This window comes from Pristis pectinata, chromosome 1 (genome assembly GCF_009764475.1).
Source record: "Pristis pectinata isolate sPriPec2 chromosome 1, sPriPec2.1.pri, whole genome shotgun sequence".
Taxonomy (NCBI): Eukaryota; Metazoa; Chordata; class Chondrichthyes; order Rhinopristiformes; family Pristidae; genus Pristis; species Pristis pectinata.
The window spans coordinates 73,708,364-73,731,045 of NC_067405.1; the positions used below are offsets into that span (position 1 = coordinate 73,708,364).

Genomic DNA, 22,682 nt, shown 5'->3' on the forward strand with positions numbered 1-22,682 from the left:
TATCGGAAGGGTTTCTGGTTTAATCATGTACTGTGCTTTAGAAAATCATGCACTGTCTAAACCCCTACTTGAAGAATAACTGCAACAATGCTTATAACTGCAGTGAAAGTGCCTCAGATAATCATCTGAGAACATTCTTAATCTTCAAGTTCTGCTCCAGCATGGTGAAGAGTTATGGAAGTCAGCTTAATTACTCTGAGTGGGGTGATGTAATAATTCACTGAATGCAGCATTGCCGAGGATAACTCATTGCATCCTCTCTTCATTAAATTAGATGTTTTAAGTGGGAACAAATCTGATGTGTGAATTCCAGAGTGGGGTTCTGCTGATATTAGTGAATTCAGGAACATACAGCAGGAGGAGCATTCTATTAGCCTTTCTGATCTTGTTTTGCATTCACACCATTTTAATGATATACAAAGATCCCAAAGTTGTGCTGGACTTCATTTCTTCACCAATTAGAAAGCACTCTGTTTGACCTATCCTTCTTAAACTCAAAGGAGATGACTTCACACTGATCCAAACTGAAATCCAAGTGCCAGCTCTTTTCATTCAGTTCTGCCTCAATTTTCCACTCAACATATCATCAAGACAGACTTCCACAATTAACAGAGACTGAATCTCAAATGTTTTTTTTCATTATCTGCTATAATTTATAGTTCCCTCTTTTAAGAATACACTTCCTGCCTTTTGCATTCTATGACCAAGAGGAGCTGTCAAAAACATCACAGCCAAAGAAAAACTTTTGAAACAACAGGTGGAGACATGGTAATCAACTCGCATACAACTTAGCTCCCACAAAAAGCAATAAGATAAATAGTAAGAAAATCTAATTTAGTAATGCTGCTTGAGGAAGAAATACTAGTCACAACACCAAGGAACCTTTTATTGCCGGCTGAGAGGAGAGGATGGGGCCTCAGTTATTACTTTGTCTGAAAGACATGTCCAACAGTGCAGCACTGTTTCAGTAGTGCCCTGGGGTGTCAGCCTTGATGTGCTGAAATGGGACACAAATCCACAATCTTAAGTGAGGTTGAATTGCTGCCGCTCATCTGTAGCAGAGACAAGAGGTTCCAGGATTCAACGGTGTTACAACACTATTTGACAGAGGGCAGTTGCAGCAGCTGGTGTGATTTACTCTCCCTAGACATGCACATGCTTGGAATTTTCTTCCAGTTGTGATTTGGCTATTTTAACAAAAAAAGGATTCTGGACGATCTTGGTGACAACATAAAATTGCAAGTATCTTGGTAGTAAAACCAAAGATGGGCTATTGATAGCAGGGATAGTAATCCAGAAATGAGAGTTCAAATACCACTACAGCAGCTGTGGAATTTAAAATTCAGTTAACTAAATAAACCAGAATTGTACAAAAAAAAGTCTGAGTTATGATGATCATGAAACTGCTAGATTGTTGCAAACACCCATCTGATTCACTTCAGGGGAGAAAATTTGCCATCTCTACCCAAGCTGGCATTCACAGTATACGAATCCAAACTCACAGCAACGTGGTTGACTCTTTCTTCACAGTTTTTGAAATTAAATTGCATCATAACTACTACATTAATACAAATATTGATAAAAAAAATGAAGGACAACCAAGCAACAACTCAAGCAGTAAACTTGGACATAGTAAAGACAGTCCCATCCCAGTCTTACTCAGGAACATTTGTTGTCTAAACTGGGGAGAGCCACTGCATAGATCAGTGAAACAACAAAGTCTAATACAGCCAACAAACCAGATCAAAACTCTGCAGTCCTGTGGATTAGTAGCAATTCTGCCTCGCTGATGATTGTGGATTCACATCCTATTTCAGCACATCTACACGACTCCTCTGCAAGTGAACCAGCCCATGACTGCATGCAGCAGGACTTAGACAACATTCAGGCATGGTCTGAGAGATGGCAAGCAACTTTCACATCACACATAATGGTCATCTCCTGCAAGACAGAATCTTTACATTCAATCACAGAATCGTACAGAACAGAAACAGGCCCTTTTGGCCCACCTCGTTCATGCCAACCAAGATACTTTTCTATGCTGGTCCCACTTGCGTGCATTATGCCTTTCCTATCCAAGTACTGGTCCAATTGCCTTTTGAACATTTAAATGGCATAACTATCACTGAATTCCTACTATCAATAACCTGGGGGTTCACCACTCACCAATCCTTCAATAGGACCAGCCACTGAAATACTTTAGCTACAAGAACTGGTTAGAGGAGAGGTAACCTGCAATGAGTGACTCATTGCCTGACACCTGAAAGCCTTTCCACCATCTACGAGGAACAAAGCAGGAGTGTGATGAAATACTCTCCACTGCCTGGAAGAGTGCAACTCAAAAACACTCAAGAAGTTTAATGCCATCCCGGGAAAAGCAGCCCGCGTGATCAGTACCACATCCAGCATCCTAAACTTTCATTCCCTTCACCTTTGGCACATTGGGGTCATGGGGTGCACTAACTACAAAATGCAGTTACTTGCCTAGACTACTCTGACGGCATCTCCATAACCTACAATCTCTACCAACAAGGAGAGGTGCACCAGGTGCACGAATACACCACCACATGAAGGATCCCCTCCAGCTTGCGCACCATGCTATCTTGCAAAAAATTTATTACCATTCTTTCATTGTCAAATCCTGGGACATCAACACCGTGGGAGCACCTTCACCAGAAAGCTTGCAGTAGTTCAATAAAGTGGTTCAACACCACCTCAGGGGCAATTAGGGATGGGCAATGCATTGGCCTTACCAGCAATGCCCACATCCTGAAAAATGTTTCAACACACACATATTCTGGAAATGTATTGTTTAAAAGGAAAGCACTTTCAACGCAGTATCACCTTCAAAGAGGTCAAAGTCCTGCAAGTCATCAGGCAATCGCTGAAGAACCTCTGCCAACTCTTCTTGATTTAGTTCCAGGTCATTTGGCATATCTGTGATCTCGTTGGTGATGTCATCAGGGATTTCATCAGCACTTAGTTCTGGGGTTGAAGAATCCCTGGAATTCAACAGGACAACGGTCAGAGGTGTGTATAAACAGACTCTTGAGCAGAAATAAACCAACAGAATGGGAAAATGCTCAGATCCAATTATTAAAAGAAAAATGAGGTTGAAAAATCACTTCAGCAAATACCGAATTGCTTCTGTTCCCTGTACGTCTTTGAGGTCCCGTAAAAGGCCTTGTGTTGCCTGGCTGTCACATTCCCTACTGATGCTCACTCCCTTCACCCCACTGTTCCTTCTTCGACATGCATTGAAACCTACCTTCTTGACCAAGGTTTTGGTTACTCAACCCAGTATGCAGCTCAATGTCAGATTTTGTTGGATTAAACTCACGTAAAGTAACTTGATACAGTTTACTATGTAAACTTCACAGGTCCATAATCAGACAAGCTGCTGTCCAAACCGAATTAAATACACAGCCATCCACAGGGAGGTCTTCTCCAACTACTGCAAAAAATTCACACCATTCCAGTAAAGTTCTTAACAGTAACACTTCCTTATTCTCCATTTGAAAGAGTTTTAACTTAATATTTATCCTAATAATACCTCTGAAGTTCTAGGCACCTCAAAGTGGTTTAAAGGCAATTAAATTTTTTTTTAATTTGAAAGGCAATCATGATTGTAATCTAAGAAGCACAGCGGTCATTTTGTACACAACAGCTCTAAGAGTCTGCCCGAGTAGTATTGGGGAAGGATAAATACCATCTAGGACACCAAAGAGAACTGCCCTGCTCTTCTTTCAAAGTGCTGTGGGATCTCTCACAACAGCCGAAAGGGTGGAAGAAGCCTGGGCTTGAGGTCTCATTGAAAAGACAGCAGCTCCGGCAGTGCAGCACTCACTACCATATTGATATCCCCTTCTAGATTAGGTGCCAAAGTATCTGGGGCAACACATGAATCCACAACATGCTGACTAAAAGGCAAGAGTGCTCACCAATCAGTCTTGGCTAACACAAAGTTGTTCATAGCACTCCAGCTGCCCCAGCAGGTAACAGGCTATTCTGGTGGTGTCACAGAACACAGAGAAGAGGTTCAGTTTCTGTGAGAGTTAACTTTTCAAGAGGTACCTCAATTGACTCCCAAATCTGATACCTCCTCCAGCCAATCAATCTGCCAACATGAGAATCCTCACTTGTTATGGTACCAGTTATGACAGACACCTGGATCAGTGCGGGGGCTGGGGGGACCCAACATCTAATATAAACTGTAGACAAGATCTAGTGGCATAACTCATTCCACTGAGAAACCAGAGCTATCATTGTCTGCCATACTGCCAATGACACAATTAAATAACAATTATTTAAGCAGTAATGTTACTTTTCTCGGTAAGAACGATAAATGAAGACAAAGTACAAATAACCCACAGTCTTGCATTGTCTATAATCGCAGCAGTGAGTCTTACTGTTTGTGCTTACCTGACGTGGGAGGCCATGACTGATATGCCAAGACTGGAAGGCATTGTAAGATTGCCCTGGGGTACTGCTGGAGGAATGGGTTTCTGAGGCCGCCGCGGGCCTCTCCGCCGTTTCTTCTTGTGTTTTTTGGTAAGTGCTGGAGGCTTGGTTTTCTTCCTGGGTTTCCTTTGTTGCTGGACTTTCCGGTTACTGTCACCTCGCAAGAAATTGTCCTTAAAAGAAAAACAGAGCCGCAAAGTAAGACTGGAAAGGTGGTGGTGTAGCAGAACTTGCAGCACGGACAATCTAGCTGGTGAGGGTGAACACTCAAATGTTCCACAAAGAGAACATGTGAAAGAGGGAGGAGAGAGGGGAGGGCAAAGGTGGGGGAGGGCAGGGAAGAAGAGGGGGATAGAAGGTGGAGTGAGGAGGAGGAATAACAATAAGAGTGAAATTCTAAGGATGATAGAATCAAAAAGGAGTGAGACAGTGAAATAGGACAGAGGTGAGAGAACAGAAGGGGACCTGCAGAAAGATCAAGCAATGTGCCCCTAAAAAACAAAGGCAGCAGAGTCTGGAAACGTACAGGTAGTTATGAGTAGCTTCCCCACGGGAAAAAAAATATTTGAAGTGCTGACCACTGCAGCCTAGGGTTCCACAACGCAATACTGCTACACTGGCTGTCATTGTGTCGTTAACTTTTTATCTCTTGTCCTGGTTGGTAACCAAATGATAAAAATGATTAAAAGCATTGCATATGATAGGTAACCCAATTAAAAAATAGATTTAGCCCCAAATGCTTGATCCAAGACTTGCCTTTGGGCAAATGCGTCAACCATTCTGTGCACTGTAGGATCTAACAGACAGAGTTGACGAACCAATACTTTTTGTTGCGAGAGATATTGGCTGTGAGAGGAACATTGGAGACAAGAACCCATTACTTCTCATACAGTGGCATACAAACATTTGGGCACCCCTGGTCAAAATTTCTGTTACTGTGAATAGTTAAGTGAGTAGAAGATGAACTGATCTCCAAAAGTCATAAAGTTAAAGATGACACATTCTTTCCAACATTTTAAGCAAGATTAGTGTATTATTTTTGTTTTGTACAATTTTAGAGTGAAAAAAGGAGCACCATGCAAAAGTTTGGGCACCCCAAGAAATTTGAGCTCTCAGACCTTCATTAGCTTGTTAGGGCTACGGCTTGTTCACAGTCATCATTAGGAAAGGCCAGGTGATGCAAATTTCAAAGCTTTATAAATACCCTGACTCCTCAAACCTTGTCCCAACAATCAGCAGCCATGGGCTCCTCTAAGCAACTGCCTGGCACACTGAAAATTAAAATAAATGATGCCCACAAAGCAGGAGAAGGCTATAAGAAGATAGCAAGGCATTTTCAGGTAGCTGTTTCCTCAGTTCGTAATGTAATTAAGAAATGGCAGTTAACAGGAATGGTGGAGGTCAAGTTGAAGTCTGGAAGACCAAGAAAACTTTCCCAGAGAACTGCTCGTAGGATTGCTAGAAAGGCAAATCAAAACCCCCGTTTGACTGCAAAAGACCTTCAGGAAGATTTAGAAGACTCTGGAGTGGTGGTGCACTGTTCTACCGTGCAGCCACACCTACACAAATACGACCTTCATGGAAGAGTCATCAGAAGAAAACCTTTCCTGCATCCTCACCACAAAATTCAGTGTCAGAAGTTTGCAAAGGAACATGTAAACAAGCCTGATGCATTTTGGAAACAAGTCCTGTGGACTGATGAAGTTAAAATAGAATTTTTTGCCCGCAATGAGCAAAGGTATGTTTGGAGAAAAAAGGGTGCAGAATTTCATGAAAAGAACACCTCTCCAACTGTTAAGCATGGGGGTGGATCGATCATGCTTTGGGCTTGTGTTGCAGCCAGTGGCACAGAGAACATTTCACTGGTAGAGGGAAGAATGAATGCAATTAAATACCAGCAAATTCTGGAAGCAAACATCACACCGTCTGTAAAAAAGTTGAAGATGAAAAGAGGATGGCTTCTACAACAGGATAACACACCTCAAGAAGCACAAGCTGAAGGTTTTGCCATGGGCCTCACAGTCCCCCGAACTAAACATCATTGAAAATCTGTGGATAGACCTCAAAAGAGCAGTGCATGCAAGATGGCCCAAGGATCTCACAGAACTAGAAGCCTTTTGCAAGGAAGAATGGGTGAAAATCCCCTAAACAAGAATTGAAAGACTCTTAGCTGGCTACAGAAAGCATTTACAAGCTGTGATACTTGCCAAAGGGGGTGTTACTAAGTATTGACCATGCAGGGTGCCCAAACTTTTGCTTCGGGCCCTTTTCCTTTTTTGTTATTTAGAAACTGTAAAAGATGGAAATAAAAAAGTAATCTTGCTTAAAATATTAAAGAAATGTGTCATCTTTAACTTTATGCCTTTTGGAAATCAGGTCATCTTTTACTTGCTTAGCTACTCACAGTAACAGAAATTTTGACCGGGGTGCCCAAACTTTTGCATGCCACTGTATATACAGTATCATGAGGGGCTTCAATCTCCACTCAATTCTCCCTAAAACATGGATCAGGGGCTTAGTTTAAAGCTTGGTCACACTGGACAATGAATGCCACTCTACAAATTTCTGAGTTAAAATGAGATTAACAGCCAAGAGGTCACCTTGCAGTTGATGCCATTGTTGTACTGATTTTGGATTTACAGGTCACTAACTAGAACCTGATGCACTGCAGAGTCAGAAACTGCTATTCAGTAGCTTCTGATTTGTCATTGGTGTCTTCGGTATAAACATACTAGCACAAGTCCAAGCAATTTATCATAATTCAAACTACTTGAACAAGGTGACACTATACAATTGAAGTTCTTTGTAAACTTCTGTGAGCAAATTTGATCCAATGGACATTATTTTTCATTAACTCACAGGATGCTGGCTAGGTCTTTACAAAGGGTATTAAAGAGTCAACTAGATTGATCTTGGTCTGAGGTCACATGTAGACAGGGTAAGGGCAACAGCTTTCCTTCCCTAAAGGACATTCCGAAATCAGATATGGTTTTTATATAATCTGGTAAATCATAGTCACCATTCTAATCTAATGAATTGAAATCTTTTGCGCTACTTCAGATTGCACTACAATCTTTGCACCATTCTGTTGTTTTGTGCTCATCATTGTATTTATTATTAGCATGTATACTGTTTACTCTGAGCTTCATTGCAGCCTGGTGTACATAATAATAAACTAATCTAATTGAATTTTAAATTCTCCAGCTCCTATGGTGAGATTTGAATTCATATTTTCAGATTGTAGGGCAAGGCCTCCAGAATTTATCCAGTAATCTAAGTGCTGTGCTACCAGACAACTAGACTGATGAGATGCCTGCTCTGACAGCTCTCAGCTCTGGTGCAGTCCAGCTACTACCACATCCATTGAATAAAATTGCCAAGTCCATTCTGCAACATCACACTGGTAGAGAAACAATCACTCTGCTGAACTTTGGGTCATTGTTAAAGCAAGGCTCCTAATCTGGAGGTATTTAGTAGCAGTTTACAGGCTGCTTGCCTTTGCACTTTTACACAAGGTGATCCCGATTTTTAATGTCTTCCTTCTTCCTTAACTGTGGCTTTCCTCCCACCATAATGGACACAGCCCTTGACTGCACTTCCTCTATTTCCGGCACTTCTGCTCTTGCCCCTTATCCCCTGGCAGAATAAGAACAAAGTTCCCCTGGTCCTTACCTTCTACTCCATCAGTCTCCACATTCAATGCATCACCCTTTGCAATTTCCTCCAGCTTCAACAAGATTTCACCACTAGACACACATTCCCCTTCTCTCCTCTTTTAGCTTTACATAGGGATCACTCCCTTGTCTGCTCTTCCATTCTCACCTACCAGTCCCCATCATTCGGTACTTTCCTGTGCAACCTTTCACGTCCTTTCACCTCTTCCCTTCCCACCTTTCCAGTTGAAGCAGTGATTCACTTACACTTCTTCCAATCTTGGGTACTGCATACGGTGTTCACAATGTGGTCTTCTCTACAGTGGAGAAACCAAACACGGAAAGGGTGATCGCTTTATGGAGCGCCTGTGCTCAATCTGCAGGAATGACCCTGAGCTTCCAATTGCCTGCCATTTTAATTCACCACCCCACTCCCACACTGATCTCTCTGTCCTTGGTCTCCTGCACTGTTACAAGACTCAATGCAAGCTCGAGGAACACCTCATATTCTGTCTGGGCACATTGCAGCCTTCTGACTTAATATTGAATTCTGTAACTTTAGATAACATGCTCTTTCTTCCTGTCTACATTCCCACCTGCCATCCTTTAGTCTTTTCCTCTCTGTGTATGGTCTGGCCTGCTGAACATGTTCCAGAATGCCAGAGTCACATCAGCCACAAATTACACCACCACGTAACCTCATCCCACCTGCCATGTGTTCACTCTATCAGAGAAATTCACTGCTACCCAGACTTACCTTACTTCTTTCTCAGGTCTGGTGAAGGTTCCCTCATCTGAGATGTTAACTGTTTCTCTTTCCACAAATGCTGCACAATCTGCTTAGTTTTTCCAGCGTTTTCCACTTTCTGTTTTTTTTCTACACACAAAGTCCAGCCTGCCTGGCAGGTCTCACCACCTTACCATTAACAACTCATTACACAGACCTGGAAGCTTAATGTGCTGATAAGTGTCCCCATTAAGCCATTTTGACTCATCCTATTACAGCCATTCCCTTTGTTCTACACATCTCCTACTGAAAACCCACTTGCATCTCCTACTGAAAACCCACTTGCATCTCCTCCTTTCCCAGTTCTGACGAAGCATCAACTGTTCCTCTTTCCACAGATGCTGCCTGGCCTGCTAAGTATATCCAGCATTTTCTGTTTTTGTTCCAGATTCTGTACCACGTGCTGCCAGAACCACTCAAAACTATTTTCACTGACAATCACTCCCTGCCACCCCATGCAGTTATGCAATCAGTGTACATCTTTCTCCCTTAACAAATGTCTTCCTCTGGCATGGCAGTCCACATTTCTACTTTTCTTGATACAGATAAATTTCCTCTAACTTCTCTCAATTTCCCAGCATCACACCAGCATCTAAGAGAACTTAAGACAGAAATTAAATGTATTTTGACAGCACCTTTTATCATCTTGGGGCATCTCCCAGCAGCCAATGCAGTATCCTTGTACTGAAACCATTAATGTTATGCAGGAAATAGCTTTCACATATTTACTCAAAGAAAATCTCCATTAAACCTCCTCCTCATGCACTCAGCTCAAGAAGCATTCTGGTGATGGCTGTATAGCAAGCCTTGTGATAATTGTTAAATCCAGACCTCGGAATATGGACACCACATACAAAAAAAATGGAGGTTTCTCTATCTCCATCAGTAACCTTCATTACAACTAGTTCACCTTAAAAAATGAAAACACACTATGTGTTTTTCAAGATATTTACCATTTTCTTTGCATGCTCTTCACACAGTGGGGTCTGGTGTGTGATGTCAAACACTGGAATGGAACACTGCTGCCCATCTGCGAACTTGGCCGTGCAGCTTGAGAACAGCTGCTGTGAGCGACTCAACAAGATATCTGAATCGCGCAAGGTCAAGGAAACAGAATCAGCCCTGGACTGAAGTATGGTGAATACCTGTTTAGAAGAGCAATGCAACTGTTGTGATTCAGTGATTGTTTAACAATAGGATCCACAGTAAATAATCCTTCATTAAATATCAGAGCAATTAGTCCTAAATGGTGCTATTCACTGGGAGCATTGTGAAGTGACCATCTTGAGGCTCTATGCTTTCTCTAGATCCCCCCATCCTTAAGATTTTATATTTCATGCCTTCAAGACGCAATACAGAATGGGTGACAAGGAAACATGGCATTTTCTAGTCATGTCTGAAGCCAACCTACAACAGGGGGATTGGTACCAGTCATATTGTGGACCCATACCAATGGAAGGTAGAGTTGGAGGTCAATGAACTTAACCAAAGTATAATTTCTGGAAAACTAAGCTTATACTGTGTGAAAAGCTCAGCATGTTCTTCAAGAATAGGAAGAGTAGGCCACTTAACCCCTCAATCCTGGTCTTCCATTCAACAACATCAAGACTGTGTGTCCCAAATCCATCCCACTGCCCTGAATCTGTATCCCTTTATGTTGTTGTCTCGCAGGTCTATGCATCTCAGACTTAGTTATTAACTGAGCTAGCTGCTACTGCTTTTTACGGGAAAAGTTCTACATTTCTAACAATTTCTGCATGAAGCAGCAACTCTTAACAGCCTGTCTGAATGGCCTGACTCTGACTTTCAGGTTATGTTCCCTTGTCCTGCAGACAAAATTCCTCCCCATTTATTCCATCAATTCCAGTCAAAATCCTAGAAACCTCACTCAAATCATTCCTTGATCTACAATAGTCCATGGAATCCAGGTCTTGTTTTACAATTAAACCTCTCTTCATAATCTACTCCTTGGAATCTTTGTATCATTCTGGTTCATCTGTGCTACACTCCTTCCAAGAACAATATATTCATTCTTATATGTAGTGTCCTGTAAAAGACACATTCATTTGAATGCGGCATAATAAGGGTGGTTTACAGCTGCAGCAAAACTTACCCCCTTTTATATTCTTGTCCTCCAATTATAAAGGCTAATATTCCATTTGTTTTATTTTGTACTCAATTACTACATTTTGGTAATATGTGTGATCTTTTCCTTTTGAGCTTTTCACCATCTACATAATATTTGTATCTGTGTTACTGTGGTCCAAAATGCATGTTAAAACTTAGCTGACATCGTTTCCCTCCACTTATTTAATCTATGAGCATCTCCGTAATTTTATGCTCTGTCTGTACTACTTGCTTTATCATCAATCTTTCCGTCAAGGCAAAATTTAAATATATGCCGAACACTAAGTGGTAATTGGCAGCCAACTTGCACTGATACTTTAACACTATTCATTTTGGGTTACAAATCTTAATTAATCACCACAAATAATTGAATTAATGGAACAACCTAGCTAGCCAGAGCTTCAAATGTAATGAGTGAAGACTAGGAGATAGCAAATCTTCCCTCCCTGCACTCATAAAACTACTTCAGAAAGCCAGGCACATTCAGAACGAAGGCAAATTAAATGCAGCCATATGTTCCATGCCTCGCAATCAGTCTTAAAATATTCAAGAAATCAAAATGGGTTCTGGCCGTCTGGAAGCAAAGGCATCACTATCTGGTGGAGTTAGAATTACTGCTAGGGGTCTCATCACCAAGATATTAAATCATGAAACATTCAAAATCTAAACAAGACTTGCATTTGTCAAGTGCCTTTCCTAGTCTCTGGTCCTTCCAAAGAGGTCCGTAGTCAGTGAGGTAATTTAAGTCTTTTAACTGCCATTGTAAGAAGAAATATGACAGCCAATTTACAGAACAAGGTTCCACAAACAATTGCAGGTTGAGAGATAAATATTGAGAAAACTGGGACTAAATTCACCGCTCTTTTGCAAATGCTGCTGCAAAATCTTTCCCATATACCTAAACCTTAACATCTCATGTAAAGGAAGGCATCTCCATCAATGCAGTACTCACTCAGTAATAGCACTGAAGTGTCAGCTTAACCCTGTGCTCAAATATCTAGAATGAGGGTCTTGAAACCACATCCTTCTAACTCAGAGGCAAGTGCGCTCTCCACTAAGCAACAGCTAGCAAACTTAATAAAAATTGTAATAAACCAACTCCTTTATTATTTTTGGTGAATTGAACTTTATCTCAAATTTTTGAAAAGTTAACTGAATTCTCATTGACAGATACCATTTGGAAGGCTACCATAATGTGGCAGCCTTCATTTAAACCAAAGTGGCACACCGATTTCCTTGCAGAGTGGGCAAATAAAAGAGGGAGAGGATTTAAAGTTAAAGAAGACAGAGATACACAAAGACCAGAGGGCGAAGAGCTTGATTAATAATCTTGCTGGAGTAAAATTGCTTAACTCAAATTAAAACAAAAACACCGACAAAAGGAGAAAGGGAAAAAGATTGCAAGACACTATGAGGCATGAACAGCGTTTAGTCACTCAGAAGCTAAATGATAAAACATTGGGTCAACACTGCGCAAGAAGTTGACTTAGGACTGATGAGGTGTATGTGAATGCACAAAACAATCTGAATAAATATGGGAGAGTTAGGAGCATTAAATGACAATAACAGATGTAATGATAATCCAGACATTGCTTGGGTTTAGAAAGGAAAAATAGTAAAAATTTAAAAAAACAGAAATTAAGATAGGTAAGTCTCTGATAACAAGCACACTGCTGGAAGATGTCAGAGAGGATGTAGAAGGTACAATTGTCCTAATCTTTAAAACTCTTCAGATATGCAAATTTTGCCAGGGGATTTGAAAATAAATAATTTAACACCTCAAAAAAATTGAGGAATACACCAGGGTAAGTCAGTCTATTGTCAACTGTAGCAAACTCTGAGAATCCACAATTAATGCATGGGTTAAAAGTATGTTACATTTGAAAAAAATTGGACAGGCAAGAAAAATACAATTGATTTAAGATGTTCAATCAGGATGTCTCACGGGAGAGATTATGAAAATCCAGGCATATGTCATACCAAGACATGTAGCAGAAGGAATAGTTAATTGGTGAAAGCATTGGCTTTAAAGCGTTACAGATAAAAGATGCTATGCAGATTGGAGAAGGATTGGAAGCAAGGTGGTTAGTGCTGGGTCCAATTTATTTTCTTCTATATAAATACTTTGGGATTATCCCCTGCAGCTGTATAAATTTATTCCACAGGTAAATTTGTAATGCACTTGAAGAGGGCAGCGATGAGCTGGTGGGTTGGACCAACTTGTGGTGGAGAAAATTTAGCATGAATAAATGTGATTGTAAATTTTTTGGGTATTTGGGCACAAGGGGTATAGTTACTCAAAAGGAATCGAAGGGTGAACAGAAGAGGTATGGAACTTCAAAAACATTATTCATTGCAAGATAAACCCATAATACAAACATCTGCAACACTTCAGATTTTATAAAAGCAAAGGGGCAGTGATAAATTTGCACAAGTTAACAGTTGGAGCAGTGTGCAGAATTTTCAATGCCTCATTTATACAAAGTACATTAAGAAGTCATGGAGAACTGCAGCATAAACTCAGCAGGAATAGGAAACTAGTTAAAAGGAGGGGCTTGAGAAACTCCAGAGACTATTTCCACTGCAGCAGAAAATCAGATTTAAGGGAGGTTTATAAAATCTTGAAAAGTTTTGAATGGGGAAGGCTTATTATGCTGGCTGGGGCATGAAATCACAAGGGATGGTGCTGATGAGCATCAAATATTTTCTTCACGGAGTTCTGTTAGACTCGGGGAACAGCTGAGGCAAAGACTATTGTCATTTTAAGGATAAACATTCAAAGCAGTGCAAGATCTAGGGAAGAGAGTGCAGCAGTGAGATTAGTTTTGGATTACCCCAGTAGAGAACTGGTATAGAGATAGCGGGCTGCATGCTCTCCTGTGCCATAAGCTTCAACCAAATCCATTCAAAGCGCTTTAACAATCCTTTCAATTTCATGGTATGCTCAAGTCATTACACAAAGTGGATGATGGAAATTAATGATGCAGCAATTCCTGGCACAGTTTTTTCAGAGCTCTTCCTTGGCTGTTACAGTGTCAACTCCATTTATCAGTTCGAGAAAGGGAGACATTTAAGGATACGTTGAAAACAATGCCTGGTGTATGGAAGAGACATGTTGGGGCAATGCTGGCCCTTGATGGCTCCTGTACACAGTGCTGGTTCCACTACTCTGTGGTCTGGCTGCTTCATGCTGAAAAGAACACAACACTGAGATTAGTCAGCCTTTGATAGTACCTCTCTTTAGGCCTGTCTTAAGGCCAGGCCCCACAAGACTTGTGCAATAGTCCAATAGACTTGTTTCCACGCACTTGTGCAATAGTGCGATGGAATATAAGTGTTAAAAGCAGGCCTTCCCACTTCAGAATCCCAGATTGGTCCATCAGGGATGAATGCAGAGGCAGCTTTCAACAGGGAGTGATAAAGCAGAGGCCGTTGGGATCCTTTGTTCATCTGCTGGTTACCAGTAACATGGCTGTAGCAGGGAACACATCCCCATCCCTTAGAAAGTATGTTGGGTTTCACAGAAAAGATTAAAAGAGAGAACAGACCTAAAAAGTGTAAAATATCTTACCCAAGCACATATCTTTGGTATAATTTAAAGCAGTTATACTTGAAATCCCTCTTTCTAAGTTGAGCAATTAGTTATATCTGATTGATAATCAAGAGCTGCTTAAACTAAAAGGCAGAAGACACCACAACAAAGTGCTCTATGGTTTTGTAATCACACCACACCCCATCCCAAAGCAAACCTAAAATCAGAAATATGTACACCACACAACTTGCATTCATCATTTCAGACAGAAACCATTCCGCAGGGTAGTGACAGCTCCTTATAGGTAAATTCTATGGATGTTTTACACACTGCAAGGTCCCAAAATAGCAAGGAAACCAATGACGAGCAAATCTGCTTTTGGTGGTTTTGATTTCAGGAATATAATTAGCCAGGCCATTTGGAGGATCAAGGACTGGCACCAAACAGCAAAGTGATTCCCCATTGTGATTCAAATCAGTCTCTTCCACTCCTGGGCATTCCCTTCTCTCAGCACTGTCATGATTCTATTTTGTTTCAACTTCTCTCTTGGACCGGGTGTTGGGAAATGAGATTAGTCTGAATAGCTTTTAATGCTAGAACAAACACAATTGCTGCCTGTTGTTTTATAATTTTTTTTTACAATTTTGTTTCCTCTACATTGGTTGAATTCTGTTCTGCTTATCCTCTTGTCTTCTATTCTCAGCACTGCACTGTGATTCTATAAGTGAATCACACCAACTATTTACACTGGCTTTCCAACTATCCAGTTAGTAAAACTGCCCTTCTCACACAGCTTGACAGCTCAATGCTTTTTAACTTATTACTTGGTCCCCATTTTGAAGTCACTACCAAATATATTTCTATCACCCAGTAAGCAGTCATTCCAGATCTCAACAATTCATTGCTGCAAGGTAAGGTTGAAGTCCTTAGCCATGGGAGGTGTGGCTGCTGGATGGGAGGGAGTATGGTCGATGGCTGTGGAGTGGTCTGCAACTGGAGAATAGGGGAGACAGAAGTGTAGTCTGTTGTCAGCTGGAGACTGGTAGGTTGAGGCAGATGGGTAGTTGGCGAGGAAAAAGCTGAAGGGATCTGAGGGAGACAAGGGGGAAGAACAGAGGGGGGATGAGAAAGGAGCTTTACAGGAAGGAGAAGGGGGTTTAGGAAAGGGGGACTAAGAGGAAAGGGGACTGAGGGTGCAGGTTGTGGAGGGAGACTCAGGGAGAGAGTATAGAAGAGGAGGTTAGAGGAGGGAGAAAGGGAGGCAGAGTAGAGAAAGAAGAACTGAAGTGGAAAGAGAGAACAGAGGATCTGAGGACGAGGGTGTGGGCATGAGTGCATGTATTTGTCTATGTACGTGCTTTTGCATGCAGGTGTGACAGTGCTTCCAGGAGGCTGTATGTACATGCCCATGTGCACTGAGCTCCTGGTCTCCAACTGTCTTGTACTCCCTGCCACTGGACCAAGACTTCACTCTGCCAAGATTACATGCAAGGCGACGTGCAACAGGCACCTCATGCTAAGTGAAATCATATGTAGCCTTTTCCATTTCTAAATGCTGGAGTGGAAGTAAATCATCCTCAAACCAGAGGCACTGTCCAAGAAGAAGAAAAACAAAAATTAAGTCCTCTGGTTACGGAATCTTCTTAGAGTAAATAATTAGAAACTTTTTCCAGTCAAAATCTGTCAAGATTTTGAACTTGAAATTCCCCCTTAACCTTCTATTTTAAAGCTTCAGTGGTGTCTCCACCGACCTGAACTTCTTCATCCTTGGTATTTTCCAGCAAACTTCTTTTGCATTCTCCTTAAACTATGGTGTCCAGAATTGGAGTTAACACTAGACATTTCTATTATGTACCACTTTTCTATTGAGCTTTCCCCACTCTCTCGTGTTTAATTCTTTATTGTTTTCTTTTGAAAAGCTCTTCATTCTATTTCCCTATAGTCTATCCCTCCCTCAATCTGATTGCAATTTGCTGTTTGGTGAGTTTGACTCTGTTACAATCCCATAGCTTGCTGTTTCTTCCATCAAGTCAAAACCTTCAGGTTTTCACTCTGTCTCACTGCCATTCTCCAGATGAACTGTAATCATTCCCTCTTCCCCAGCTCCAATATGCATGATGTTTCAGCATTTTCAGGCATAAAGTCTGTCTCCTTTATCTGGAACCTGCTAACCACAGCAGTTGTACCACAGAGAAGGATGACTGCTGGGTTTAACTAGTTCTTCAACTGATGTAATATGATGTATTCCTATTCTCCCTGTATTTTCATTTGTAAACATTTGTCTTATTCCCTATCAAACAATACAAATTCTACTGAACTTGATATTTTTTGGTAGAGCATTCCATTTTGTGATAAATTGTCCTTTTATTCTGGTGCTAATTGAAAGATGAGATCTAGAGATGTTTCAATCAACATTTTGTGACATTTTCTCTTTCAAAACATAGAAATGTTAGGAAGTATATTAGACTGTCTCTTAACCAGTTTAACTATGGTGAACTGACATCCAATGTTCATAGTGTTTTTGTTCATTTGCACAAACCATCATCACACATTAATGAATCTTTGCTGTACCGTTTCATGGGTCTGGTACTCTTCCTATAACGCACTGCTTCATGCCGCACTCAAACTTGGGGCTATTCAATGTTTTGTATTCATTCATCATCAGGTCCTTGCTGTCAATTGTCCATATTCAGCCTCTGAGAATTTCTCAATGTGAATACCACTTTAATACAACGTGCAATGGCAAACATACCAATGCATTCAATAAGTGGAAACACAAGAGTCTGCAGATGCTGGAATCTGGAGCAACAAACAACGTGCTGGAGGAACTCTGTGGATCATGCAGCATCTGTGGGAGGAAAGAAATTGTCAACGTTTCGGGCCAGTCCTGATGCAGGGTTTCAACCCGAAACGTCGACGGTTTCTTTCCTCCCACAGATGCTGCATGACCTGCTGCGTTCCTCCAGCAGGTTTTGTTGCATTCAATAAGTGCCTCTTTGAACATACATATAAAGCATCAAAAAAGCTGAAGCACTTTAACCCTTCTTATTGGGCTTGATAAATGGAGGATTAAAAGGGCTGTAAAATAAATATTTTACGACCTAAAATTTATGAGTGGATTTGCCAACCTCTACCTGCATAACTCGGGGGAAGTTCAAACTCGCTCACAAATGCACGTTGTCCTACACTTCTGCACACCCGATGGTTGCTGTTACTCTGCTTCCATACTGGACTGCAAATTTCTGCATTTTCCTAGCAGTTAAGCCAGGAAATCTACCTGCTGAACCACTGCCAAGTTAGAGCTGGCAGAAGTTCAGCAACTCCATTCATTTAAATGGAGAGGCACAACTGCAAGGCAGATTGGCAAGTTACAGACAATTTATATTCTTTGAATTAATTGAGTTAATTTAATTGTAGTTAATTATTTAAGTGCTCTCTCATGTTTTTAAGAAATAATTTACTTTTAATACCATATTTCATTTTTAATAGTTTTTTAATGTTTGCAAATGTCAACGGTAGTCACAAACTCAAGCTCCTCAACAGCTGGTTCGCCTGGGGACAAGGCCTAACCAACTGTCATGCTTTCCTATGGGAATGATATTTGACAAGGCCTAGCTGTGCACTCTGAATCTGGGGAAGGACTTTCTGGAGATCTGCTAAAAAGTGAGGAAGAAGATAGATTAGCAGCAACCTTGGGTCAGTCTTAGCCAGCCTGAGGAAACATAAGGAACAATACATTTCCAACTTTAAGAACTCCAGAATCATGTATAATCCTGATCCTGACACCTGCTGATAAGCAGAATTAACTTAGAATCTCAGAGACTGTTCCTTCTCGGAATCAACGATACAATCAAACGGGCTACCAAGTCTCATTACCTCTGCACTGACCTGAGACATTAAGCTGCTGTATTTAAAGCAGTTTAACACAGAAGAGTGAGCAACCTTCTAAACATTACATGAACTACAGCACCTCCAGATTCCCCTTCCTGTGTTAAGCAGATTAAAAGCTATAATGAAGACATACTAACTGAAAGTTCAACAAGCTCAATGCACTGAGAATCACATTAAATCATTTCATCCTCCACTATCCCCCAACCAAATTATTAATTAAAGTTTTTGGTTGGACTTACGGATTCTATGAAAAAAAACTATTGCTTTTTGGTGGATATCTCCCATGGAAATAGTATAACAATGTAACGTTCAATGCCAAGGACTATTTGCTATTCTTGGTTTCAAATAATATGCAAAACCACACCTAACAATCGGTGCAACCTCTAGGTAGAAAGAAGGAAAGCTGCTCTGATTATTGTTGGCTTAACAGATAAATAGACTTAAAATAGAGGGGAAGTTTGAAATTGCACTCAACCCTTTTTGAGAAACAGAAGAATGGTATAATGTTCACATTTATTGATCATCTTCCATTCAACCTCTGATGACGTTTTCCTGCCTTTCCCTTTTCTCCTTCCCTATTCATCTATCCCCATTCACAATCCCTCGCTCCACCCTCCACCTTGTCTGTTCTTGGCTTGGGTTGGCCCAATAATCTACTCTTCTTTAACCAGACTGATCAACTAAGAAGGATGTTCTTGTGCCCCGAGTCATGCAACATCGATTGGTCAGAGAAGATGATAACAAAGGCTCAAAACAAGAATGTTGGTTATTCACAATCTATATTAGAAATTTGTCTGAAAAAAAGTGTAACACATCTAAGTTTGGTGATTATAGAAAGCTAAGTGAGAAAGTGAGTTATGAGAAAGGAGTCTACAAAAGGATTTGGATGGTTTAAATGACTGGGTAAGGTGGCTGTAAATGGGATAGAATGTAGCAAACGGAGATTATTCACCATGATAGGAATGAGAGAAATGTACAGTACTTCTTGAGTAACAATAAGCTGGCAAATGTTGGTGCACAGAGGAATTGTGCTGGTGAGCAAGATACACAAGGCTAACATGTAGTTACAGCAAGCACTTAAGAAGACAAATGGCAATTTGGTCTTCACTGTCATAGAGTTGTGCAGCACAGAAATGGGTTCTTCAGCCTGCCATGTCCACACTAATCTTTTTCCCCATCTACACTGATCCCATTTGCCCACATTAGGTCTGTATGCCTTCTATGCCTTGCCTATTTAATTGCTTGTTTAAATATCTCTTAAATGTAATGACTGTATCTGATTCCATCTCCACCAGCAAGTTCCAGGCATCAACTACTCTATGTAAAAAAAGCTTTACTCTCAAATTCCATTTAAAACTCCTTCCTCTCATCTTAAACCTATGTCCTTTTGTTTTTTTAATATTCCTACCATGGGAAAAAGTTTCTGTCTATCTACCCTATCTATGCATCTTATAATTTTAGATGTTTCTATCGGGTCACCCCTCAGCCTCCTCTCCAGGGAAAACAAGCTCAGCCTATCCAATCTCTCCCCATAACTGAACATCCTGGTGAATCTCTTTTGCATTCTCTCCAGTGCAATCACATCACTCCCATTGTGTGGTAACCAGAAATGCATACTTCAAATGCAGTCTAACCAGCATTTTGTAAAGTTGCTTCATAATGTCCCAACTTATATATTCCATGCCTCAACTCATGAAGGCTAGCATGCCATATGCCTTCTTCACTGTCTCATCAACCTCTGTTGCCACTTTCAGGAACTATGGGCCTGAATCCCAAGGTCTCTCTGTTTGTCAGCATTCCTTAGCGCCCTAGCATTTACTGTATATGTCCTGTCCCTATTTGACTTCCCAAAATGTATCACTTTGCACTTGTCAGGATGAAATTCCATTTGCTAACTCTCCATCCAACATTCCAACTATCTATACCCTACTGTAGCCTTAGACAACTTTCCTTGCTATCCACATTTCCAAATTTCGTGTCATCCGCTAACTTATTAATCATTCCTCCTACGTTCACATCCAAGACATTAATATATATCATAAGAAGGTCCCAGCACTGATTCCTGTGATATATCACTGGTTGGAGACCTCCAATCAGAAAAGCAACCTTCTTACCACCATTCTCTGCCTCCTATCACCAAGCCAACTTTGGATCCAATCAGCCAGTTCACTTTGGATCCCAGGGGGTGCCTTAACTTTCTGAACAAGCCTACCACGTGAAACCTTTAATGCAGGTGGGTTGGAATAAAAAAATAAGGATGTCTTGCTGAGATCATACAGGACTTTACTGAGGAGAGATCTGGAGTACTGTCTCACAGAGACACAAGAAATTCTGCAGTTGCTGGAATCTGGAGCAATACACGAAAACTACTGGAGGAACTCAGCAGGTCAGGCAGCATCCATGAAAGGAAAAACAGTCGATACTTTGGGCTGAGACCCTTCATCAGGACTGTCTGTAGTTTTGATCTCTGTACACCCTGGCCTGGAGTCAGTACAAGGTACATTCAGTATTTGAAGAATGAGAGGGTTGCCCTATGAGAAGAGATTACGTAACATCAGCCTACACTCAATGGAGCGTAGAAGAACGAGAAGCCATTTCATTGGGGCATCCAAAAACTGAGAGGGACTCACTGGATGTTTCCTGTAGCAGCAGAGTCTAAAACTAGGGAGTATGGCGAAGTGAAAAGGGCTCAGCTTTTTAAGACTGAGATGACAATTAACTTCTTTACACAAAAGACTATGGATCTTTGCAATTCTCTGCCTCAGAGGACTGTGATTGCTCAATGCTCAGTACATTCAAGGCCAAGGTCAATAGATTTTTTGGACACCATGGGAATCAAAGAGTTTGGGGGAATGGGCAGCAAAATCATGTGGCACAGCATCAGTCATGATCTTAAGTGGAGAACATTCATGAGGCTGTACGGCCTGCTCCTGCTATAATTTCTGATGTTCGTATATAAACTATGATTGCTGCTTTGCCTGGAGAGTCTGATCATCATCGATTCTTATAGTTATCACTCAGGTGATCTTACATTGTTAATTACCAGATGATTCGCATCAACATATTCTGGGGAAAAAAAAATCATTCTCTGTGGGATTGGTAAAAACATTTGTCACACTTTCCAACTACACGCAAATAGAAAAATTGCCCAATGAATGGCAATAACTTGGGTATTGCTATTGCACTTTGAGGGGACTATGAGCAAAACAGTTCCATGAACATCTGAACTAAATGCTGCCTGAAATACTGCAGCATGGAAACCCTCTGACCCAATATGTAACAGTAACATCTTAACTTTAAGCACTTGCATTGCAGGATCTGAAGTTGCCAACTTCTGATCCATTAGCTGGAAAGCCTGGGAGGGAACAAGGACCATTTACCCTTTACAGAGAATAACTGAAGATATGAGGAGAAGAATACTGTGTCATCACTTTAAAATAAAAGAGCTCCCATTTCTAACAAGATTTCAAACACTATCTGATGTAGAGGCAGGACAGGGAATCTCAGAACTTGACACAAAACTTAAAACAAGTATTGTCTTTTTAAAGAAAGTGGGCACTATTAGACCATTGCAGCAATAAAAGTACAACCAATCATTCTGCATCTTGCACGTTTCAACTGATGGAAACAAATCATATTTATATTTTTTTGACCATTCTGACCCCCGCTCCCACTAAATGCACCAGCGTACAGTGGAGAGATATTTTCCCCCTGGCTGTATACAGCAGCTGACCTGGTCTGGGTGGGAGGTCCTGTTCTGAGGTCTCGAAGCAACTGCCCAGCATAATCAGGTTCGTTGCTGGCTGCCTGCAGCAAGGCCCTCCGGAAGGCATGTCGACACCTCTGTTGGCGTGCCGCTGCTCGCTCCACATGACAAAGCTGCGTGTATCTGTGCTGCAGGTAAGTGCAGAGCCGTGCCACTCTCAAGCTTCTCGTGCTCCGTGCCTCATCTTCAGAGCTGCACAAAAGGACGTAATAAAAATTTAGTCCTCCTGTCCCCAGAGAAACCCACGCATATACTGAGTGAATGTTGATGCACTAATGATGCCTATGCAGTGAACATGCGTAGTTGACCATGCAAAGGACATCAATGTATTAACTGCCAGCTTGTCTCTGTCAAATGGCACTTTGTTAATTCATTGTTGTAACTTACTGCAATCTTCATTTTATTCTCACTTTTGTGCACAGTGGGTAGACTTTGATAATAACAGCTCCCAGAGCTATGAATTAG

The 22,682-nt window shown here is 41.1% G+C and overlaps 1 protein-coding gene across 2 annotated transcripts in view; it reads right to left on the reverse strand.

The window, feature by feature from the left end:
- The window catches only part of LOC127570775 (INO80 complex subunit D-like), a 105,620-nt gene that overhangs the window by 14,228 nt on the left and 68,710 nt on the right, over window positions 1-22,682 (reverse strand). For both annotated transcript variants that reach the window (XM_052016607.1, XM_052016598.1), the window contains exons 5-9: window positions 22,185-22,409; window positions 14,109-14,218; window positions 9,855-9,988; window positions 4,423-4,634; window positions 2,845-3,002 (exon numbers count right to left, since the gene is read on the reverse strand). In XM_052016607.1, coding sequence (XP_051872567.1) covers window positions 2,845-3,002; window positions 4,423-4,634; window positions 9,855-9,988; window positions 14,109-14,218; window positions 22,185-22,409 — 839 coding nt within the window. The remainder of the gene's footprint in view (window positions 1-2,844; window positions 3,003-4,422; window positions 4,635-9,854; window positions 9,989-14,108; window positions 14,219-22,184; window positions 22,410-22,682) is intronic.